The sequence below is a fragment of the Schistosoma haematobium genome, chromosome 2 (assembly GCF_000699445.3).
Source record: "Schistosoma haematobium chromosome 2, whole genome shotgun sequence".
In the NCBI taxonomy this organism is placed as follows: Eukaryota; Metazoa; Platyhelminthes; class Trematoda; order Strigeidida; family Schistosomatidae; genus Schistosoma; species Schistosoma haematobium.
Window position 1 is genome coordinate 6100347 of NC_067197.1, and position 19990 is coordinate 6120336.

Sequence of the window (19990 nt, forward strand, 5' to 3'; positions counted from 1 at the left end):
TAAGAATGCAACAATTAACATCAAGTTCATTAATAAGGTTTTATCGGACGTGTTATTCCTCAGATATCATATTTTAGAATCACTGGTAAATCATATAACTGAAAAACCTAGGAAAATTCTATCGTTTAATATACATGTTAGACATGTAACGGGAACATAAATTTTTAAATGATGTAATATAGCTGTCATGATTTTCAGTATCTTCATGATTTTGATTAGCTGGCTGAAAAGGATTCATATAATTACAACATTAATAATGAAAATAATCATGAGGAATAAACCGATTATGATAATCTTTACATAAAACTAAAATTCAAGCAAATAATATTCATTTTTAGCTGAATCTATAATAACAGTGATACAATTAACGTTATATATGTATATATATCCATTTATAAACTTCCATATAGGTTGTTAGTTATTCCAATAATTTACTTCTCATAAAAATAAAGCCATTAATAATAATTAATAATAATAATGTTCAATCTAAATAAGAGAATATGATTCAGCCAGGAGATTTTGCCTAGTTTTCTGAATTAAGTAGTTATACACTATGCATATTTCCTTGTAATACTAACGTAATCATCTCATTATTGTGCTGATTTTTATCGAATACTGACTGTAAATATAACAGACTAAAAAACTTCAATGTGATATTCTTATTAACTGTAAAAATAACCAATTCAGATTTCATTCTTCCATCTACTTTTAGACTGATTTATGAGATAATTCCAAATCATTCATTTTGTTGATGATTATTTTAAACTCTGATGGTATATTGTCTTGTATTTATCAATATTTTGTTTATTGAACCGATCCATCATAGCTAATGCGAATCTTGAAAAATTGGTTATATTATTTGTTTAATTTTATTAGTTATCCCAGTCACTTCTATGAAATACTCCATTAGTAATGACATAAATATAGATTGTACAAATTAAATTATTTTTCATTGTAGGGAAATAGTTTTGTTAAAATTTGATTAGACCTTGGTCTAGTTTTGCTTAACATATCCTTTTGAGTATATTTGACCCATTTTCACCATAATTTCAATTTACAATAATCTTTGTTACATTTTTGAACACTTTTAAACAATTTGGCATATCAATCAACATCTTGATGAACTCTTGATTGCGTCATGTGTCACATATCCTTCAGGTTACTTGGTGTACTGTATTATATTTCGAAGCCATCGTAATTACTTGTTAAATGATGTAATTGTTGTGCTGTTTTTTTACTCTTCAATCTTAAAAAACCCAGTATTCTACTCATTTTACTATTTATCTTTAAGCTGTCCCATTCTGGCTAAAAAGCTTACGACTGCATAAATATGCCAGTCTATTCCAAAATTTGTCATATGAGAAGATGATGAATATCACTGATGACTGGTTGAAGGAGCAAGTAAGTTTCATTAGTTTTTTTAGTAGCATTTCTACTTTCATACGGAACCGCGCGTTGTATTTTTACTTGGGAAAGTTATATTGTTGGATAATTTAAACATCATAGTGAAAATTAATATTTTGTCAGTTTTAAAAAAAATTGTTCCGTTGCATGTTTTGTTTAAAGTGTATGATGACTAAATTAAAAGGTATTATTTTAACTCAAATTAAAAATGAAAACGGAAACTAATCAAAGGATGGGTACCGAATTTCGATTGTAATAAGTTAGTGGCTAAAGGATATCCCTATGATCAGTGACATTTTCCGGTTCTTCACGACTCTGGTTGAAGTCCTAGAGATAGTCTCACTCAGTGTCTTAAGACATTATCAAACATGGCTTAAGATATAGTCCTACGGAGGTCCTGCAATAGTTTTTTTAGATTTTTCACAAGTAGTCACTTAGCTGGAGGAATATTTTCTACTTGTTCTTTTTAAAAATTGGTTTGTTTCTATTACAATAATCTATTCTCGTCTATATGATTCCATTCAGTCGTTTATTTATTTGATTATGTTCACCCTCTCCCTTCTCTATGTCTTCACAATATTTCCTCATTTCTGTGGATCATATTTATTTTGGTGCCTATTTAAATATAGTGAATGAATAGAGTGAAAGAAAGAATATATCACTATGTAACGCGTATGTATGTACATACAAGGATTTTGCATAAATCATTCAATTCGCTTCTATAAACAGTCATTCAAGATGCTTGAGAAACAAGTTCAATGTAAACTTATCTTCACAGCCCCATTATTTGGATTTTCACATCCCGTTTTAGGGTTTGTAGTCACATAAATACTTAGGCTACAAGTGTATGTTGACTTTTGTTTTGCTTCAATGTGTTAATTGTTTTCAGACATCATGGTGTTCCTGACCGTCTGTTGTTTTCGTCCCACTAATGCCTCTACTATAGATGTATACTTTGGTATAATAATAAACAATTATGGATAGTTCGTGACATACCCTCTTTATCTATTACTGTTAATGCCACATATCTGTGCTTCGTGAATCCCCTGAGTTTTTCATTGTACTGTTTTTTAATTTTTATTTCAACACATAAATATTGGTACAAGAGGGCACCAAATATACATGCTCCACACCATATTTGTGTGTGTATGGGCAGTAATACTGCCCGGGTGCCCAGACCGAAGCACGTGGTTTTCGTCGAGGACCACACCCCGAGCCTTTGACCTAAAGGTCTGATCCACAAGGCAGTGGAGCATCGTGAGGAGATGCATTCCCATGGTAGCCGGTGACCAACGATTGGTTCATACGCCATTTGTTCCCGCAGGATACTGGAGCCCATTTGCACCATTGATTTGGTTTGGGATCCGGTTAAATCGCCGGACATTCGCTTTTCGTCCTCTCATTTTCACAAACAACACCCTCGCCACGAGAAGGCAGTGAGTAGGACTTCCCTGGCAGAGGCTGTATACGCGTGGTCGTGTGAGAGCATTTAGAGAGGGAGGGCAGGCCCACCCCACTCTCGGCCATACCAGGGCATCTGGGGGCGTTGTACTGTATAAGAAAGTAAGTGGACAGATGTGATTGATGTCTTTTTGATAAAAACAAGTCAGTAAAAAGTTGTAATGCTAATTTCTATTCTATTCTCTGACAAAACATTTTTTTGTAAAAACCATGATAAGCAAATATTTTCAACAAGATTTCAAGCATTATTGACGTTGCCAGGTGTACTGTTAACTCAATCTAAAACTATTTGACAGTGCAAAGACAGTTCTAAGTGTTATTGTAATCATTACTCAAACTTATGTCTTTTCTATCCAATTTGTTTCTCATATATATTTTTACAAAATATCTACGTGCTCTGCTTACATTTATTATTATTATTTCTTTGTAGAATGTAACACAAGGAGCAAGAAATAAGATTCTATTAAGTATTGAGAAATTAAAGCACAGAAAATCTACTTTATGTTTAATAGAAAAATGTCTTTCTGATATACGATCGACAGATCAACTAACACAAACCATGTTACATTCATGTTTAACTGAAATTAAACATATTCTATTCACACCAATTAAACCGTGTCACGAAACAATCAAATCACATTCTTTGCATTTAAATCAATTTAATTGTTGCTCGTGCTCTTGTTCACCGACTGCATCTTCATCTTCTATCTGTTCTTCAATTCCTCGTGTTTCAATGAATTCAGATACATCAACGACAAAAAGTGCCATCACAATAACTGATTCTACTTGTCCAATAACTGTTTCACCTCCAATAGTCAGTATTAACACTGCTGTTTATTATACAAGAAATGCACTTGTTGGAAATAATTATAATGACTGTGGTAACTGCAGTAGTATAAATTCTATGAATAATAAAACAAATGATCCTAATATCTCTAATTATTACTGCTTTTGTCATACTAACGCTTTGTATGCTGAAAATAAATGTTATCTTAATGTAAAACAATCACAGTCTACTATGATGAGTGATATTACCCAAGTATTTAATGATAATAAGTGTTGGTCTCCTTCTATAACTAATATACTTCCAAATGTTTCTTATGAGATTGAAGAGGATGGTAAAAATGGCAAATTACACAGTTCAACACTATCCTCAAATTTCAACAATGAATTGATTAGATCGAATCAAAATGAATGTGGTTACACTAGTGACGAATGTGTTGAACAGAAAAGAATTAACGATGTTGACAACATGGATAATGATAATATACCTGGACATATTATTGCATGTCTTACAAAAGGTTGTTACTGTTTTTTTTGTCGCTTCATTTCCATAATAGTAGTTTAAATGTGTTAGCGTTTTTATGGCAAGGTTGTTATCTACGGGCTGGGTTTGCCCAACCCTCCTCCTTTACTCGGGCTTTGGACCGGCACTAACCCTAGAAGAGCTGCAGGCTACACACCAAAGAAATACAGATGAAGACAACCAGTGTAGTAACAGCCTCTGCAGCAGTAAGCCTCAATATACATAAGGGAAAAATCAAGATCCTGAAATACAACTCAGAGAACACTAACCCAATCACACTCGATAGAGAAAATATGGAAACTTCCACATACCATGGACAGCATCACCGATGAACAAGGAAGATCTGATGGAGATGTGAAGTGAAGGATTGGCAAAGCAAGGACGGCAATCCTACAACTGGAGAACATCTACGACTCAAAACAACTGTCTGTTGACCAACATCAAAGTCTGAATTTTCGATGTAAACATCAAGACGGTCCCATTGTACGGAGCTGAATCTTGGAGAACCACTACAACCATCATCAAAATGGTACAGGTATCTATGAACAATTGTCTATACAAGGTACTTAGTGTTCATTGGCCGGGTACCATCAGCAACGGCATAATATGGTAGATAACGGATCAGCTTCCAGCTGAAGTGGAAGGTAAGGAAAGACTTTGGAGGTGGATAGGACATACATTACCGAAATTATCAGACTGCATTATGAGGCAGGCACTAACTTGGAGTCCTGAAAGCAAAAGGAAAAGTAGAAGACCAAAGAACATTACGTCTGCAATTGGAGGGTGATATCAAAAGAATGAATAGTAACTAGAACGGATTGTCCAGGTTAGAGTTGGATAGACAATCCTTGTGGACACTCTTTGCTCCGCCTTGAGGAGTAACAGGTGTAAGTTTAAATGTGTAGTCTTCATAAATGAATATATCACTTTTTGATTTTATTCTTACTTATTCAAACGTTTGTACAACGATGGCTTGATGGTTAAAAGACTTAGGTTTTTGGGTGTTAAAATTGTATGTTTAAATTTTTCTTCATCGAGTTCAATTTAGACAGACGAGTAGGTATCAGTCTTTTGTCATACAAAAAGTGTGGTTCAAATCCAAATGCAGTTATTTCCACTGAATTGTTAAAATTACATTTGGATAGCTATGATAAGTGTCTGAATGTGGCTCAATATTTAAGGCTTCGTACTTTCAGCTACTAAAAAGAATGTTAAAAACCCTACTCCACAAATACATTTATAATTGTGATACTTTATTTTGCTGAGAGATTACTGTTGGGCATGTTGTTCAGAAGTATGCACTTTGTTTCTTCACTCTCTCCTAGTGATAATTGCATAAAAATGCCTAATTAATTTTTAACCTTGTTTACATTTAACCAATCGTATGTTTTTATATCCTATGAAAAAGAAATGTCACGCTTTCGGAAGTACCAACCAAGGATCATTTATTACTACAATTAAATACTTAACTTGTGAACTCGTAATTCATTACACGATTAACGTTTTATAAAATGATTATATTGATTTTCATATTTCATTCGTTAAGTGGTAGCAAATTTCCTATCTGCTAGTTGTCATCAAGCTCTCCTGGTCAGTTGTTTTTCTTTTTCAATTGTAATCTTTGGTTAACGTATATCTTTTTCTTTTTCTCTTAATTATGCTAAAAAAACTACTACACTATATATTTTGAATTCACTTTTTCTTTCTTGAATTATTAATTATGTAGTATGTTCCAGTCTATTGGTCACAGCTTATCCAAGTGTTAATTTATATGAGGAGTTTCTACAAATATTGGAAATTATTCTAAATCATGTTGTAAGTGAATAATATAAATGTTTATCATAAATATTTTTTTATTACTTATTTACATTATTATAATTTTAAACATTTGATATCTGTATGTAGAGTGGTCTGTTAAATCAATTTATAAACTGAATTACTATGATGGATAGTGGCTAGCAGTGGAATCCAGGACACGCGTTTCGTCCTATTTGAGACTCGTCAGTTGGATGTACTTTCATCTCAGAGTTGATGTTCACTCTGGGACTCGAACCCAGTACCATTCGCTTCAAACACCATCGCTTTATCCACTTAGCTACTGAGTCCTGATAGCCACTTGCTTGTGCAATGGGGTGAATTTCAATTCACTTGGTATTATTTGACTTGTATCTTCCCATTGAGGTGCAGGTACATCCGGCTGATGAGTCCCACATAGGACGAAACGCGCGTCCTGGATTCCACTACTAGCCACTATCCATCATTGCTTACAAAAAGCTTGTGAATTAAGGCACTATCGAGGCATACGCACAGTATGCACATATGCTGATAACAGACTGATCAATTGCAGTCTTAAAACCTCAATGGGAAGATACAAGCCAAATAATCTCAAGTGAACTGAACTACTATGATTTTTGTTGAAGTTTTAAAGAATAATCAGGAAGTTCATGAATTGTTAAATACTATTTATTAAGATAATGTAATGAACAAGAACATGAGTGCGGACAATCGAATGTACTTGAGCACAAAATTACAGAACATCTCACTAAAATCTGATAACCATATAGTAAATCTTTAGTTTGCAATCTATCAATCCATTGTCTCAAACTTGACTGCTTCTTTTGTGAATATTAGTCCATCGTCTCGGATTTCATTGTTTCTGCATTTTCATACCAAATGCTTTCCGTTCTCGTTCTTTTCTTCTCGATCTTCTGCTGAAATACATTATATTCCTGACTATCGTTATATACTAATGTGTATATAAGTGGCGCACACCACAATACTATTGAGAAAAACAATCTTTCGGTGAATCATACGTTCTATTCAAGTTTTTTTAGACCACAAGAATAATCCATAACCAAGACAAAAATTATTACCTCTTGTGTTAATGAAAACATTAATAGTTTTGGGTTTGTTATGCTTTCTGATCACTGTCCAGAGTATGGGTTGTTTTCTATCGGAGCGGCTTTGAAAAAGATTAAGCTCAAAACTTTTTTGACGAATTACTGTCTGTATTTTGATTGTATAATTAATAAATACTGGAATTATTATATTACCATATTACCCTATACATATATTCTATCCTAGAATTTTTATTAATTGATTATTCCCCTATTACTCAGATATCGTATTATTTATAATTTGGTTGTGTATATATTGTAATTTCTTATTTGTATTGCTTTGTAACCAAGTATTTAAAGTATATTATCATATAATCTTTTAAATTATGATATCAGTAAGATAGTAGAGGAAAATAGGAAAAAAAATGTTTTCTAGCTTCACCCTCGGATTGGACACTGGATGAGAAAAGCTCTTGGATTAAACTTCTCCGGTCATTGTTCAGTATCATTGATAAAATAAAAGGTTATTAGTCCCGAAATTCAATAAGTCTAAACAGTTAATCAGTGGATTCAATAGCAAACTGTGTTCATAATTATTGACCTGATTACCCTCATTCATCTCCCAAAAGCAAGAAAAAGATCCTCATTTTTGAATTCACAATAAATGGCTAACTAAGTGCGTCGGATTTCAGGTGCATAGTGGAATTTCTGCAAGTAAAATTAAGAAATCAAATCGCAAAACAAAAAATGTTATTTGAACAACTCCATTCATAAGTGAATGTTGAAAGTATACGTATCACATCAGACTTTTCACAATCTATATTATTTGATTGTTCCTCTGTCCAAAAAATCGTTTATACTATTTTCTCTGTGTGATCAGTATGTAGGGAAAGTCTTCTCAATTTACGTAATCAAACTTTTTTACATGCTTTACTGTGCCATTTTCCTTGTGCAAATTATTAATCTCTTTGTTATCATTATCATCATATTTCAGGCTTTCACAGAACAACAAAAGAAACTTGTTTCGTTTTGGAAACATCGTATTATTGTTGTATATGGTCAATATGTTACTCATTCGTCTAATTCATCAAAGCCAAAATCTGATTTCCACTCTAATATTTATCCTCGACATATCCCACTGGTAAATCACCCAGACACTAGTCGCCTTCGTAAGTTACCAACTACTTTTGTTGGTCAAGAACAACGACTAGGTTCTCATATGGGCCATAGAACTTTTCATGCAAACACTCTCATTCCTACTGTTTGTTTGCATAATACTCAGGACACTTCTTATTTTACTCAAGATGCCTCAGATGCGGATTATGCTCGAATAAATATGTCTTTAAATATCCCCTCAACCATTGAAGCTTCACGACGACATAGTGCTTCTGTTGGTGATTCCCGAAATTGCCTAGCTGTTGAGAGGCTAAACAACAGGCGTAGAATGCCTAGTCCGAATTCATCATGTTTTTCAGGAAGAGGTGGTATGTCGGTGAATCTTCCATCAAATAACTCGTCTTTTTCTCATCACCTTCAAGCATCTTCAGATATGGAATTATCTGGTTTCCCATCACAGTTACCAAAACCACGCTTTCATAGTCCATCAAGATTTGATCCTTCAACTAGCGTAACTCCACGCAGAAATTTAATGCCCGTAGCGACAGCTCCTGTTACTAGAATGCCTTCACCGTCAGATGTTTGTCGTCATGGTATTTGTTATAATGATTGGTTTTCTAATAACAGAGGTGCATTTCCAACGGCGCCTTCCCCATCAAGTGTTTCACCAATTTCGTTATGTGAGGGATCATGCCCAGAAAATGTAACTTCTGACACGCAGATTATACAGCAACTGCCTCGAACGCCAAACGTACCAACTTCAATATTACCATACGAAAATGCCTTTCACAAGGTAAGTACTATCTGGTTCTTTGTCTCATATAACTTCTGGTTTTTATTCCCTTGTCAGAGCTCCCATTATGTAACCACAGCTTTTTGGTTAAGTATATTGTTTGATCGCAGTATGCTTTACATATTGCAGTGCCTCTTAATTACTTAAAGTGAACTGGGATAGGGACTCTACTTGTCAAGTGTTACAATTACATTCATTCTGCTTTTTATCCATATGGTTTAAAAAGGTCAACATTCTTCCTGCATTTTACTGCCCTGATATTTTTCTAAGCATCAAGTAAATCAGCTGTCATCAAAAAATTTACAAACATATTTTTACAATTCCTTATGTAGCAAATAATACGTAGCTAGGTGAAACAAAAATAGTCGAAGATATTCAATAATTTCAATACAGTCATTTTTTGAGTCTGCTACTCTGTAGTTCAGTTAATAATTTTACGGTTTAAATCACGAACTGATATTCGCTAGAGGATCATTGAAAACCAGGAAGCGTTGGACAGTTATTTCATGACCACGTGCATACAACCACTGCCAGGGAAGTCCTACACACTGCCTTCTCGCGGCGAGGGTGTTCATTACAAAATTGAGAGGACGGAAAGCGAATGTCCGGCGCTTTTACCGGGTTATGGTGGGTACGGAGGGTCCACCTAAGGAAGTTGGAAAACCCTGATTCCAAACCAATGGTACACATGGGCTCCAGCATCCTGAAGGAACAAATGGCGTATGAACCAATCGTTGATCACCGGCTACCATGGGACTGCATATTCTGACGTTGCTCCACTACCTTCTGGATCAGACCTTTAGGTCAAAAACTCCGGGTGTGACGCCTTAAAAAAACCACTTGCTTCGGTTTGGGTAGCCAGGCAGTATCCTAGCCGTCACATGAATTGAATTACTTATGTGGCGCATATGTATTTGGTGCCTCTTGTACCAATGTTTAGGTGTTTAAATAAATAAATTACAGGACTCTACAACAATGTTTATCTAGCGACCCCAACCTCTTCTATCGAACTCCTGACCTTCAGTTTTGAGCGTGAACACTTAACCTCCGAACAATTTATCCGGTACCTGTTGGCATATGTGCCTAACCCCAATGAATTTATGAGAGTGTGCAACCATTTTCCTTTGTCTGTCGTGGATGGGCTGTCTTCTATTCGTTGGACAAGACTGTTCCCTGGGATTGTCTATTGAAGAAGGATGTGCCTGAAAAGTTTATTAACATCCTAAAAGCCCTATTAACAAACACCTCAGGTAGAGTGAGGACATACAACCACCTTTCTCCATTGTTCCATTCAAGCAGTGGTGTAAGACAGGATTGCACAATCTCACCATTCCTCTTCAACTTTGCCATCGATGACATTCTGGAAACAGCTCTGATGGATGTAATTAATGGCGGTGTGGATCTGTTGACTGGAGATAGACTTCTTGACCTTGAGTATGCGGATGATATTGTCTTACTGTGCGATAATGCCCAAGTCATGCAGTCCGCACTAAACCATGTTAGTAATGCAGAGGTTCGGCATCGTGTGTTCGGGCGCAGAGATGATAATCCAATTGGTGTCACCATCTTGAAACATCGACTTCGGTGGCTTGGACATTTTCTACGAATGTCGTCCCAGAAAATTCCTCGTCGTGCATTATTTGCCGACTCTGGTACTGGTTGGAAAAAGCGGAGAGGTGGTCAGTGTATGACATAGTATCGTGGTATGAAAAAAAGCTGCAAAGGGCTGGCTTGTGTTGGTCCTTCACGACTCCCTGGCTGGGGTCCTAGAGATGGTGCAACACAGCTAGAGATGTTATCAGATATGGTTCAGAATAGAAACCAGTGGCGATCCTGCTATAACCTTCTTTTGCTTTCTTCATAAAAAGTGACCGTAACTTTTTTAACTGAAAGAATTCTTTCTGGTTGTATCTTTCTGTTTCCCTCATTATTATATTATTTCACTACCACACATTAATTTGTGGTTGTTATTATTCTTTTTTTCCTTTTTACACACACCTTGCATTCTTCATCTCTTCCCATTCTCATTAATATTGTGTGGCGCATATGTGTCTGGTTCCCCCTTGTGCCAATATTTATGTGTTCAAACAAATAAATATCTCGTAGATAACTCACGACAACTCATGACTAGACCCCACTAGTCCATGACTTATTACCAGACCTCCAGGAACCACATTTTGAAGCTAGTCATTAATGGGCACTTGATGATTATTAGCATATGGTTTCGTGATTTATATTATATAAGTTCTATAATCTTCACCTTCTCCCCTATACTAGTAACAATTTTATATTTCGAAGTTTTTTCACGCATTTTTAAGGTACACCAACTGTTGACATTATAACAAATACATAGTCTTTTTAGGTTACACCTCAGGTTGACTTTTTCTAGAAAACCATTGAAAAACAAAAAGCACTACATCGCACCATTGCATACCCATTTCTCCATCAGGAGTCAAACTCAAAACTCACTGTTCACAAAATTCGTGTTACATCTAGACCACTGACTTAGCATCTTAATAGTTCATATTTCTAGTTTAAATAAAAAGCAAATGTCCTGTCCCACCTGGTTTCCAATGATTATCCAAGTTAATATGTGGCATAAAAATTAACAATCTCCACAAAACTCCTATCCTAATAAAAATAGAATAATCTCTTATTTTCATAGTACTGTGTATGTTCGAATTTTGTTAGGTAGAGTTTGAACTTTGCTATTTCCAATTGTTTTTTCTTCATAAACGTAATTCTTACTGTTTTATACTTATTTATTGTGTTAATATAGACTTATAGTTCATGCTTATGCACACCTACTAATAAAGCAACCACACCTCATACATTGTTGCCTTTAAGTTCACCGAATCATTTAAAAAGCTTGCATCAACATATTTTTCCTAATTATTGCGAAAATTCTGGAAGTTTCCTAACTTCAAATTATCCATCAATCCCATGTATTCCTAATCCTATCGTAATTGGAAATGTTTATCATACATTTGGTTCATCATTTGGAGAGAGTCCTTCACAAAGTGTTTGTCATTCTAACTGTTCAACAACAATAAGTTCATCACAACAAACCGACTCAAAACTTCCTGGGATTAGTTGTTGGTCGACTGATCCCTATTCACATCAAATTAATCGAAGACAAACCGAATATCATGAAATGCCTCAATGTATGCATAATATTTATGATTTAAATAATGATAATACCAATGATAATAATAGTAGTAATAATGATTTGTTAGTGTTTGTGGATAATTATATCGCAACTGCAGAGAATAACATGATCGGAGATCCATCAGATTCGTCAAATGATCGAATTAATCGAGATTTAGATCTACTCACGCGTAAAGTAACGGAACATGCTATTGGAGGTATGAATTTCTCTTGTATATTTTTGTAATGCTTTTTTTTCAATCTTGTTCTATGTTATGATTAAGTATCTCCTAAGATACACCGTTTATTTTGTTAGTTTAAAAGACCAGAGTTAAAATTAGTGCCAAACTGATAATATAGTATCTCTATGAAATCATTGGAATACCGTTGGATAGGTAATCCGTTTTTGAATCACACTCACTGAATAATACCTTCCATAGCTAAATACACTTATTGCTGATAAGTGTCAACCAGTTTCGTCTACACATTAAGTTTGTTAGTTTTTTATTCGTTCATTTAATCAGAAAACGTTTTGCGTATGTGTTAACCAATTATTGCTTATGCCTGTTGCCCCTCGAGGAAGAGCATAGCCGCCCACCAGCATTCTCCATCTAACTCTGCCCTGGACTATCCTTTCCAGCTGCTATTCATTTTTTCATGTATACTTCCGATTCCCGACGCATTGTGTTCTCTGGCCTTCTTTTCCGCTTCCCTTCAGTATTCCATGCAAGAGGTTCTGGGCCTAAAGAAACACCATCATAAGGAGTGGATCTCTATAGAAACACTGGACAAGATCAAAGAAAGGAAGAACAAGAAGGCAGCAATAAACAACAGCCGAACACGAGCAGAGAAAGTCCAAGCACAAGCTGAATACATGGAAGCAAACAAGCAAGTGAAGAGGAGCATTAGAGCCGACGGCAACGACGGCAGAAAAAGCTGTTAGAGAAGGAAATATGAAACAGCTTTACGATACAACGAAGAAACTATCAGGGAAATACAGTAAACCAGAGAGACCGGTCAAAGACAAAGAAGGCAAGCCAATCACTGAAATTCAACAACAGCGGAACAGATGGGTAGAATACTTCGAGGAACTCCTGAATAGGCTGGCTCCAATGAATCCAGTGGACATCGAAGCAGCACACACAGATCTTCCTATAGATGTCAACCCACCAACGACGGAAGAAATCAGAATGACCATCAGACAAATCAAGAGCGGGAAAGCAGCAGGACCCGACAACATACCAGCTGAAGCACTGAAATCAGACGTCGAAGTAACCACAAGCATGCTTTACCTTCTATTCAAAAAGATTTGGGAGGGGGAACAAGTGCTGGTGGACTGGAAAGAAGAACACCTCGTCAAGATTCCAAAGAAAGGAGATCTGAGCAAATGTGAAAACCACAGAGGCATTACACTACTGTCAATACCAGGGAAGGTCTTCAACAGAGTGTTGCTGAACCGGATGAAGGATGCAGTAGACGTCCAAATTCGAGATCAACAAGCTGGATTCCGTGAGGATCGATCGTGCACAGACCAAATTGTGACACTACGGATCATCGTCGAACAATCAGTTGAGTGGAACTCGTCACTATACATCAACTTCATAGATTATGAAAAGGCATTTGACAGTGTAGATAGGAGGACATTATGGAAACTTCTTCGACACTACGGAGTTCCTGAGAAGATTGTCAATATTATCCGGAACTCATACGACGGACTACAGTGCAAGGTCGTGCATGGAGGACAGCTGACAGATGCATTCCAAGTAAGGACCGGAGTCAGACAAGGCTGTTTACTCTCTCCCTTCCTCTTTCTTCTGGTGGTCGACTGGATTATGAAGACCTCGACATCTGAACTTCGCAGATGACCTAGCCCTCCTATCGCATACACGCGAACAGATGCAGATAAAGACAGCCAATGTAGCAGCAGTCTCTGCATCAGTAGGCCTCAGCATACACAAAGGGAAAACCAAGGTCCTCAAATTCAAAGCGGAAAACAGCAATCCAATCACTCTTGATGGCGAAACTCTGGAAGATGTAGAATCCTTCACATACCTGGGAAGCATCATCGATGAACAAGGAGGCTCAGATGCAGACGTAAAGACGAGGATTTGCAAAGCAAGGGTCGCATTCCTACAATTGAAGAACATATGGAACTCAAAACAACTTTCAACCAATATCAAAGTGAGAATCTTCAATACGAACGTCAAGACAGTTCTGGTGTATGGAGCTGAAACTTGGAGAACTACAACAACCACAATCAAGAAAGTACAAGTATTTATAAATAGCTGTCTTCTCAAGATACTCAACATCCATTGGCCGGATACCATCAGCAATAGCCTTCTGTGGGAGAGAACAAACCAACTTCCAGCTGAAGAAGAAATTAGGAAAAGACGATGGAAATGGATAGGACATACATTACGCAGATCGTCAAACTGCATCACGAGGCAAGCCCTAACTTGGAATCCTGAAGGGAAGCGTAAAAGAGGAAGGCCAAAGAACACATTACGTCTGATAATAGAAGTAGATGTGAAAATGATGAATTACAACTGGAAGGAGCTGGAAAGGATTGTTTGGGACAGGGTTGGATGGAGAATGCTGGTGGTTGGCCTATGCTCCTTCACGAGGAGTAACAGGCGTAAGTAAGTAAGTAAGCTTACCTCGTGATGCGGTTTGGTGATTTCCGTAATGTATGTCCTATCCACTTCCATCGTCTTTTCCTAATATCCTCCTCAGCTGGAACCTGGTTTGTTCTCTCCCACAGTAGGCTGTTACTGGTTATTGATGAATTATTGGATAAATAATAATCCTGACGGTTTTATTATATATAGAGAAATAATAGTTGAAATGTTAAAATTTCCAATAGATCTACAATTTAAAATTATCTGTTGTAGCTCTGTAATTTGTGTGGTCCAGACCGTTGACATAACAGTAAAAGATTAATGTATCGTCTCATGATGTTGCAATCGTGTTAGTCAATCATATTTTAGTAAATATAATTAGGCTTTAAATTTTCCTGAAATTCATTAAAGTAACTGTTTGTGTTATCTATCCACAAGTCATTATGGCTTAACCTTACAGCCCATTTTGTTGATAGACATGTTCTGAAACCTATACTGACAACTTGTCACATTATAAGCTTCTATCCAACTTATTACTTCACCACACAGTACTGTGCGTCAAGTAGTACTTGGCGGTGCTTAAGCATGCGTAACACGTGTCTCAGTCACATCTGGTAAATGTTTACAGCCTCTTCAGTCCGATTGCCGTTCCTATCCAGCCATTAACGTTTAAGCTCTGTATTGCTCATTCGGGTGTTCTGTTGCAAGAATTTCTCTTATTACGACCCAGCTATTCCTATTGCTTAGTATTCTTGGACATCAATTCACTCGACAAGTCCCCAAATCAGAACACGGTTGAACAGGAACGAAATTATATTCCAAATAACGAGGGTAGATGGAAGTAAAAAGCACAATAAGAAAAACGTTAGTGTATTTATAATTTTTACATGAGAAGATTCTAGAGTCTTCTTCGAGCATCCACTAGCGCTGATTGGATAAGAAGTGGCCAATCAGCGTTCATCAACACAATTGTGCACAGAACGTGCTTTAATTCAATCTATATTCCGCTAACATCTACCATACTTAAGAAATGCTTCCTGGTTACTTATTATTAAATGCTAGTGACCTGAGAGTATCCTATAATTTCAAAGTTCACGTTTTGCAGCTACAAATTATACTTGTGTTTTTATAGGCAAACTGTAGTCCTATGTTAAACCCGCGTAGCTCATTGTAGCTTCCGGACAGGCCAATTTATTCATTCATCTTGAGTCACATTTTGACCTTGTTAATCATTCGCTTAGCAACCTTGACTGTTTTTATGTAAGTGTATTTGTGCACTTTTTATCCTATTCATCATATATCTGTAACTGTGTGAATATAAATATCGATTAACGCTTGATTAGGCGGAGTTGGCCAACATGCCTTCTTCGCTTCGTTCCTCTGATTGTCTGTCCAGATCAAGGAGTGCACAAAATATATGTATTCAATAACAATCCGAAACGACCTAGCTGGCGTCGGATCTAGGGCGACTAAAGTGATGAGCCCGTCGACATCATCGTCCTATTTAATTGGCGTCAAAATAGCGGGCCACAAAATGCAGTCATTTCTAGAGGGAAACATAGTTTAAACACTATTGCGTTGACTCGAGAAATTCGGGAGACCGGACTTTTCTATCTGTTCTCTAAATCGAGCTTATTATCTGTTTACTATAAGTCAATAGTTGAGCTTTTAGGCAAGTGACTAATCCCTGAATTTTTAAGTGTTGAAAAAGCGATTTCCTTTGGTATTTTCTGAACAAAACAAAGCTAGAGAAACCGTATAGAGATGAAGAACACCGTTTAAAGTTGACAGTTCTATCGACAGTTTGAAATAAACTTGTTCTCAACCAATAATATTTAAGCTAAAGATCATCTGTTCTTTATTCCTCGGTAATACGTTTTTCGATTATGGACACTAAAATGAAATTAATGATTGCAGCCTCCACAGTTCAGCGTCTGCGCGTTCATGTTCCAAAACCTAACAAGGGTTGAACATTTAACTACGACAAGCCATTCTAATCACTAAATCATGGCAGCAACCACGAACGCCCTGTATTCACAATTAGAATCGAGTATTAGCAGTTTGTATTCTTATTATACGTATCACTCATATGGTCTTCTTTATTGTTCTGTTTACTTTTGTATGCGTATATTTTCCTTCTTTTTCGTTTAGGTTTCGATTCTGTGACAGATTAAATGAAGCTGTCCTACTGGATATTAGATAAATACCTACGTTTTCGTCTAGGTTAAGTTGATGCCATTTACTATATAATCAATTATTCATTTTTTGAACTATAATCTCTTTTAATACGCTTTTCATCCTTGTCAGTTTGTGTTCTAAATCTGTTTTAAGTTGAATTATCGTAATTGTTTTCTTTTTATCTATCTTTGCAATGATATCATTTTTTTCTGTTATTCATTGTTGTAACCTAGTACTACTTGTGCTCCTTTATGATATTAAAGAGTCTAACTTATCATTATTTTATTTCTTCAAGTGTTATTATTATTATGCCTATTGTCACTGTTATTCTTATTACTTTACAATAAGTCGTCCCAGGATTTTGCAAAATGCGCTTGTCAATCTTTTTTAGTTTATCATTATCGCTTGCAAATGTCCAATTTTAGTAAATGATTTTGTCGGCTGGTATCGACATTTATTACTAATCATTTATTTGTTTCTAACTTTAGATATTCTGCACTGTGTGTGTCCCTCACTTGGTTTGGAAAGTTACTTGTTTTAATTTGTTAAGGCGGGTCCTTTAAAATATTATTCTTGTCCCTTTCCTCTACCCAATGTTTACGTGAATATATATGCATTTGTATGCCAAAAAAAATACAGACATACAGGTATATCTAGCTTCTCAAAGTTTCTCTTTGGCTATTTTTGCGTTCGTTAGTGCTTAAGACACACATCGCATTCAGCGACTACATCAGCAGGATTAACTTTAACACTGGGCGATAACAGAATCATTTAAGTGGTCACGGGACACATCATCAGCCAGATAATTTCACAGAAGGCTAACCTTGGGTGCCTGTCAATTACTAGTTCTGAGTTCTGCGTTGAAGATATCGAACAAGCTAATGGCCATTCCCAGTTGATAAGAGAACAGAGCGTAATTGGTAATCCCATGCTATTTACGATGGACTAATAAGTTGTTTACTTAGTGCTATTCGAGGTCTACCAGAAAAAAAGGAAGATATTCAACAAGCATCAGGTGACAAGCAATTGATTACAAAAACGTCTAGATTTATCATAAATGGACAATAACCTGAAACTCTTCAGAAAGTGCTCAAGCAACATTGTTGTCGTGAATTATTGTGTGCCATGAACGTCCGTTGAAGAACGAGCGGATATTTCTGAATCCCTTAAATCCTACAGAAGGTCCACAAAGTTCAGTGTATTAGTCGTTCAAAGTCCTTTTTGGCCGTTTACAGATCAGAGGACTGGAAATTGTGAACAGCAGCTCTGAGTGCCAACTAAACTAAGTAGTATAAGTACCTTGACTACATGTACAGAAACCATGCGTCTCACTGTACACTGCCTTGCAAGATTACCAAACCGCGTGATTGTGGAGTCTCGCTCGAAATGTTCGGAGACAGACTACATAATTCAGAGAACTATTGACAAAACTCTTCAGACTTTGATAAATTCTCTATTTTAACGGATGGTATCAGATGACTGGTCGCTTTTCACAGAACAACCTAAAGAATTTCGTGACTAAGTGAACCGTGTTCATTTCTCGCTATATGACAGTTTAACGAGTGTGAGAGGTATTTCATCCAGGCATGCAAATGTGCGCTCTTTAAGTCCAAGTGAATCCGTAAAGGACAGGAATTTGTAAATAACCTTCCACTAAATCCAGTAAGAAGTTAGGGTTATCTACATTCCTGTGTCCACGCTACATATCCTTTTCCCTACACTGAATGATGGAACACATTCTTTTTTAAGTAATGTAGCGGTAAATAAATCCCCAAAATAAATAGCTCTAAGTTTTCGACATTGGATGCTGACCATATGTTTTAGTGGACTCATCTAGCTGAAGGCGCTGGGTCATGCTTCCGCACCAGATCACGTGTGGTGACGCCGTGCTCAGCATCAACCGCAATCGCTAGCCAGATTAGATCAGAGAATTCCGATATATTGGTCATCGCCAAATATACTCTTCCGATCTCCTCGACTCTGTCTTTTGATTTCTCTTGGTGGGAACGAAATACATTAGGTGTTACTGGTAGAAGCGTTGTCAAACACTGAATACCTGTGACATCAATAATATTAGCTACACCCAGTGTTGTATGCTAAACGTTATAATCAACATAGACCGATGAATATATGTGCCTGATCCTACTGTGTAGCCGACTAACTGACTGAAAAATTTATCAACCAGACGGATAGTGTTTGGGACTTCTTTTCTTCCTATTGTTTGTCTCCGCACGGTCGTCTATTTCCGGTCACTCAGAACAGCCACATCGAGACCATTTAGAACTGTGACAGTTTTATCCGTGTCTTCGAGTACCACTTTAGAATCACGACCTCGAATATTCAGTTACATTTCACTGTTTATTTTTTCACGGGAGATTTTCCTTTTCCATAATTCGCAGTCAAGTGTTTGACTCGAACAGCAAATATACGAAGCCAATGAGAGTTAAGCTTCGAGAATCTATTGTATGCGGTGGGACTTAAACTGATACATATCTTGTGGAACTTGTTTTACACATTACATTGCATTCGTTTCTCCACAGGTAAGAAACAATTTGGCTGTCCCTGTTTATAAGTACAGCCGACCATTGTAAACGGATTGCAAGAGTGAAACATTCAATGAAAATACACAATGTAATCAATAGTGTGAGGATAAATTAAAAATGAGTACTACAAAACGGATTTGAATAAGATTTCCAACGTTAACCGAAATAATTCATGTTAAAGCAGACCAAGTATTCTTTTGATGCAATAAACACACAAACCTAAATTAATTCACAAGAAGCTCAGATTGCGCGCAATTTAAAAGGACAGTGATATTGTTTGTCGTTGATTTAATTTAACTGTTTTGATCGTAAAATACGCATCAAAAGTACTATTTACGCTTTTTTTGAATTTATTCCAGTTAAATTGATATTGTATTGAGTGTTTTGATTTTGCTTTTGTGTATTTATTTCATCAAAGCATACTTGGTCGACTTATACTTCATTTATTTAGTCAACGTTTGAGAATTCTTTTACGTATCCTGTTTGTGTCACCATTGTAGTTAAACTTCAAGATGACCAGCTCTGCTCATAAATGTGGACAAGCATGTTGCTTATTCCCTGTGGAGGAAGGGATGTAATGTTATGTG

General features: G+C 36.3%; 1 protein-coding gene across 2 annotated transcripts in view; it reads left to right on the forward strand.

Moving 5' to 3' along the window:
• The window catches only part of SAMD4B_1 (Protein Smaug 2), a 30058-nt gene extending 10310 nt beyond the window's left edge, over positions 1-19748 (forward strand). Inside the window, exons 6-11 of one of the 2 annotated variants that reach the window (XM_051214197.1) lie at positions 1292-1401; positions 3296-4166; positions 5898-5986; positions 8003-8917; positions 11697-12282; positions 16834-19748. In XM_051214197.1, the coding sequence (XP_051067346.1) occupies positions 1292-1401; positions 3296-4166; positions 5898-5986; positions 8003-8917; positions 11697-12282; positions 16834-16856 (2594 nt within the window). In that variant the 3' untranslated portion in view covers positions 16857-19748. Of the gene's footprint in view, positions 1-1291; positions 1402-3295; positions 5059-5897; positions 5987-8002; positions 8918-11696; positions 13638-16833 lie in introns of those variants that run through there. The other variant, XM_051214198.1, reaches the window with a different exon arrangement.
• The last annotated feature ends 242 nt before the right edge of the window (positions 19749-19990 follow it).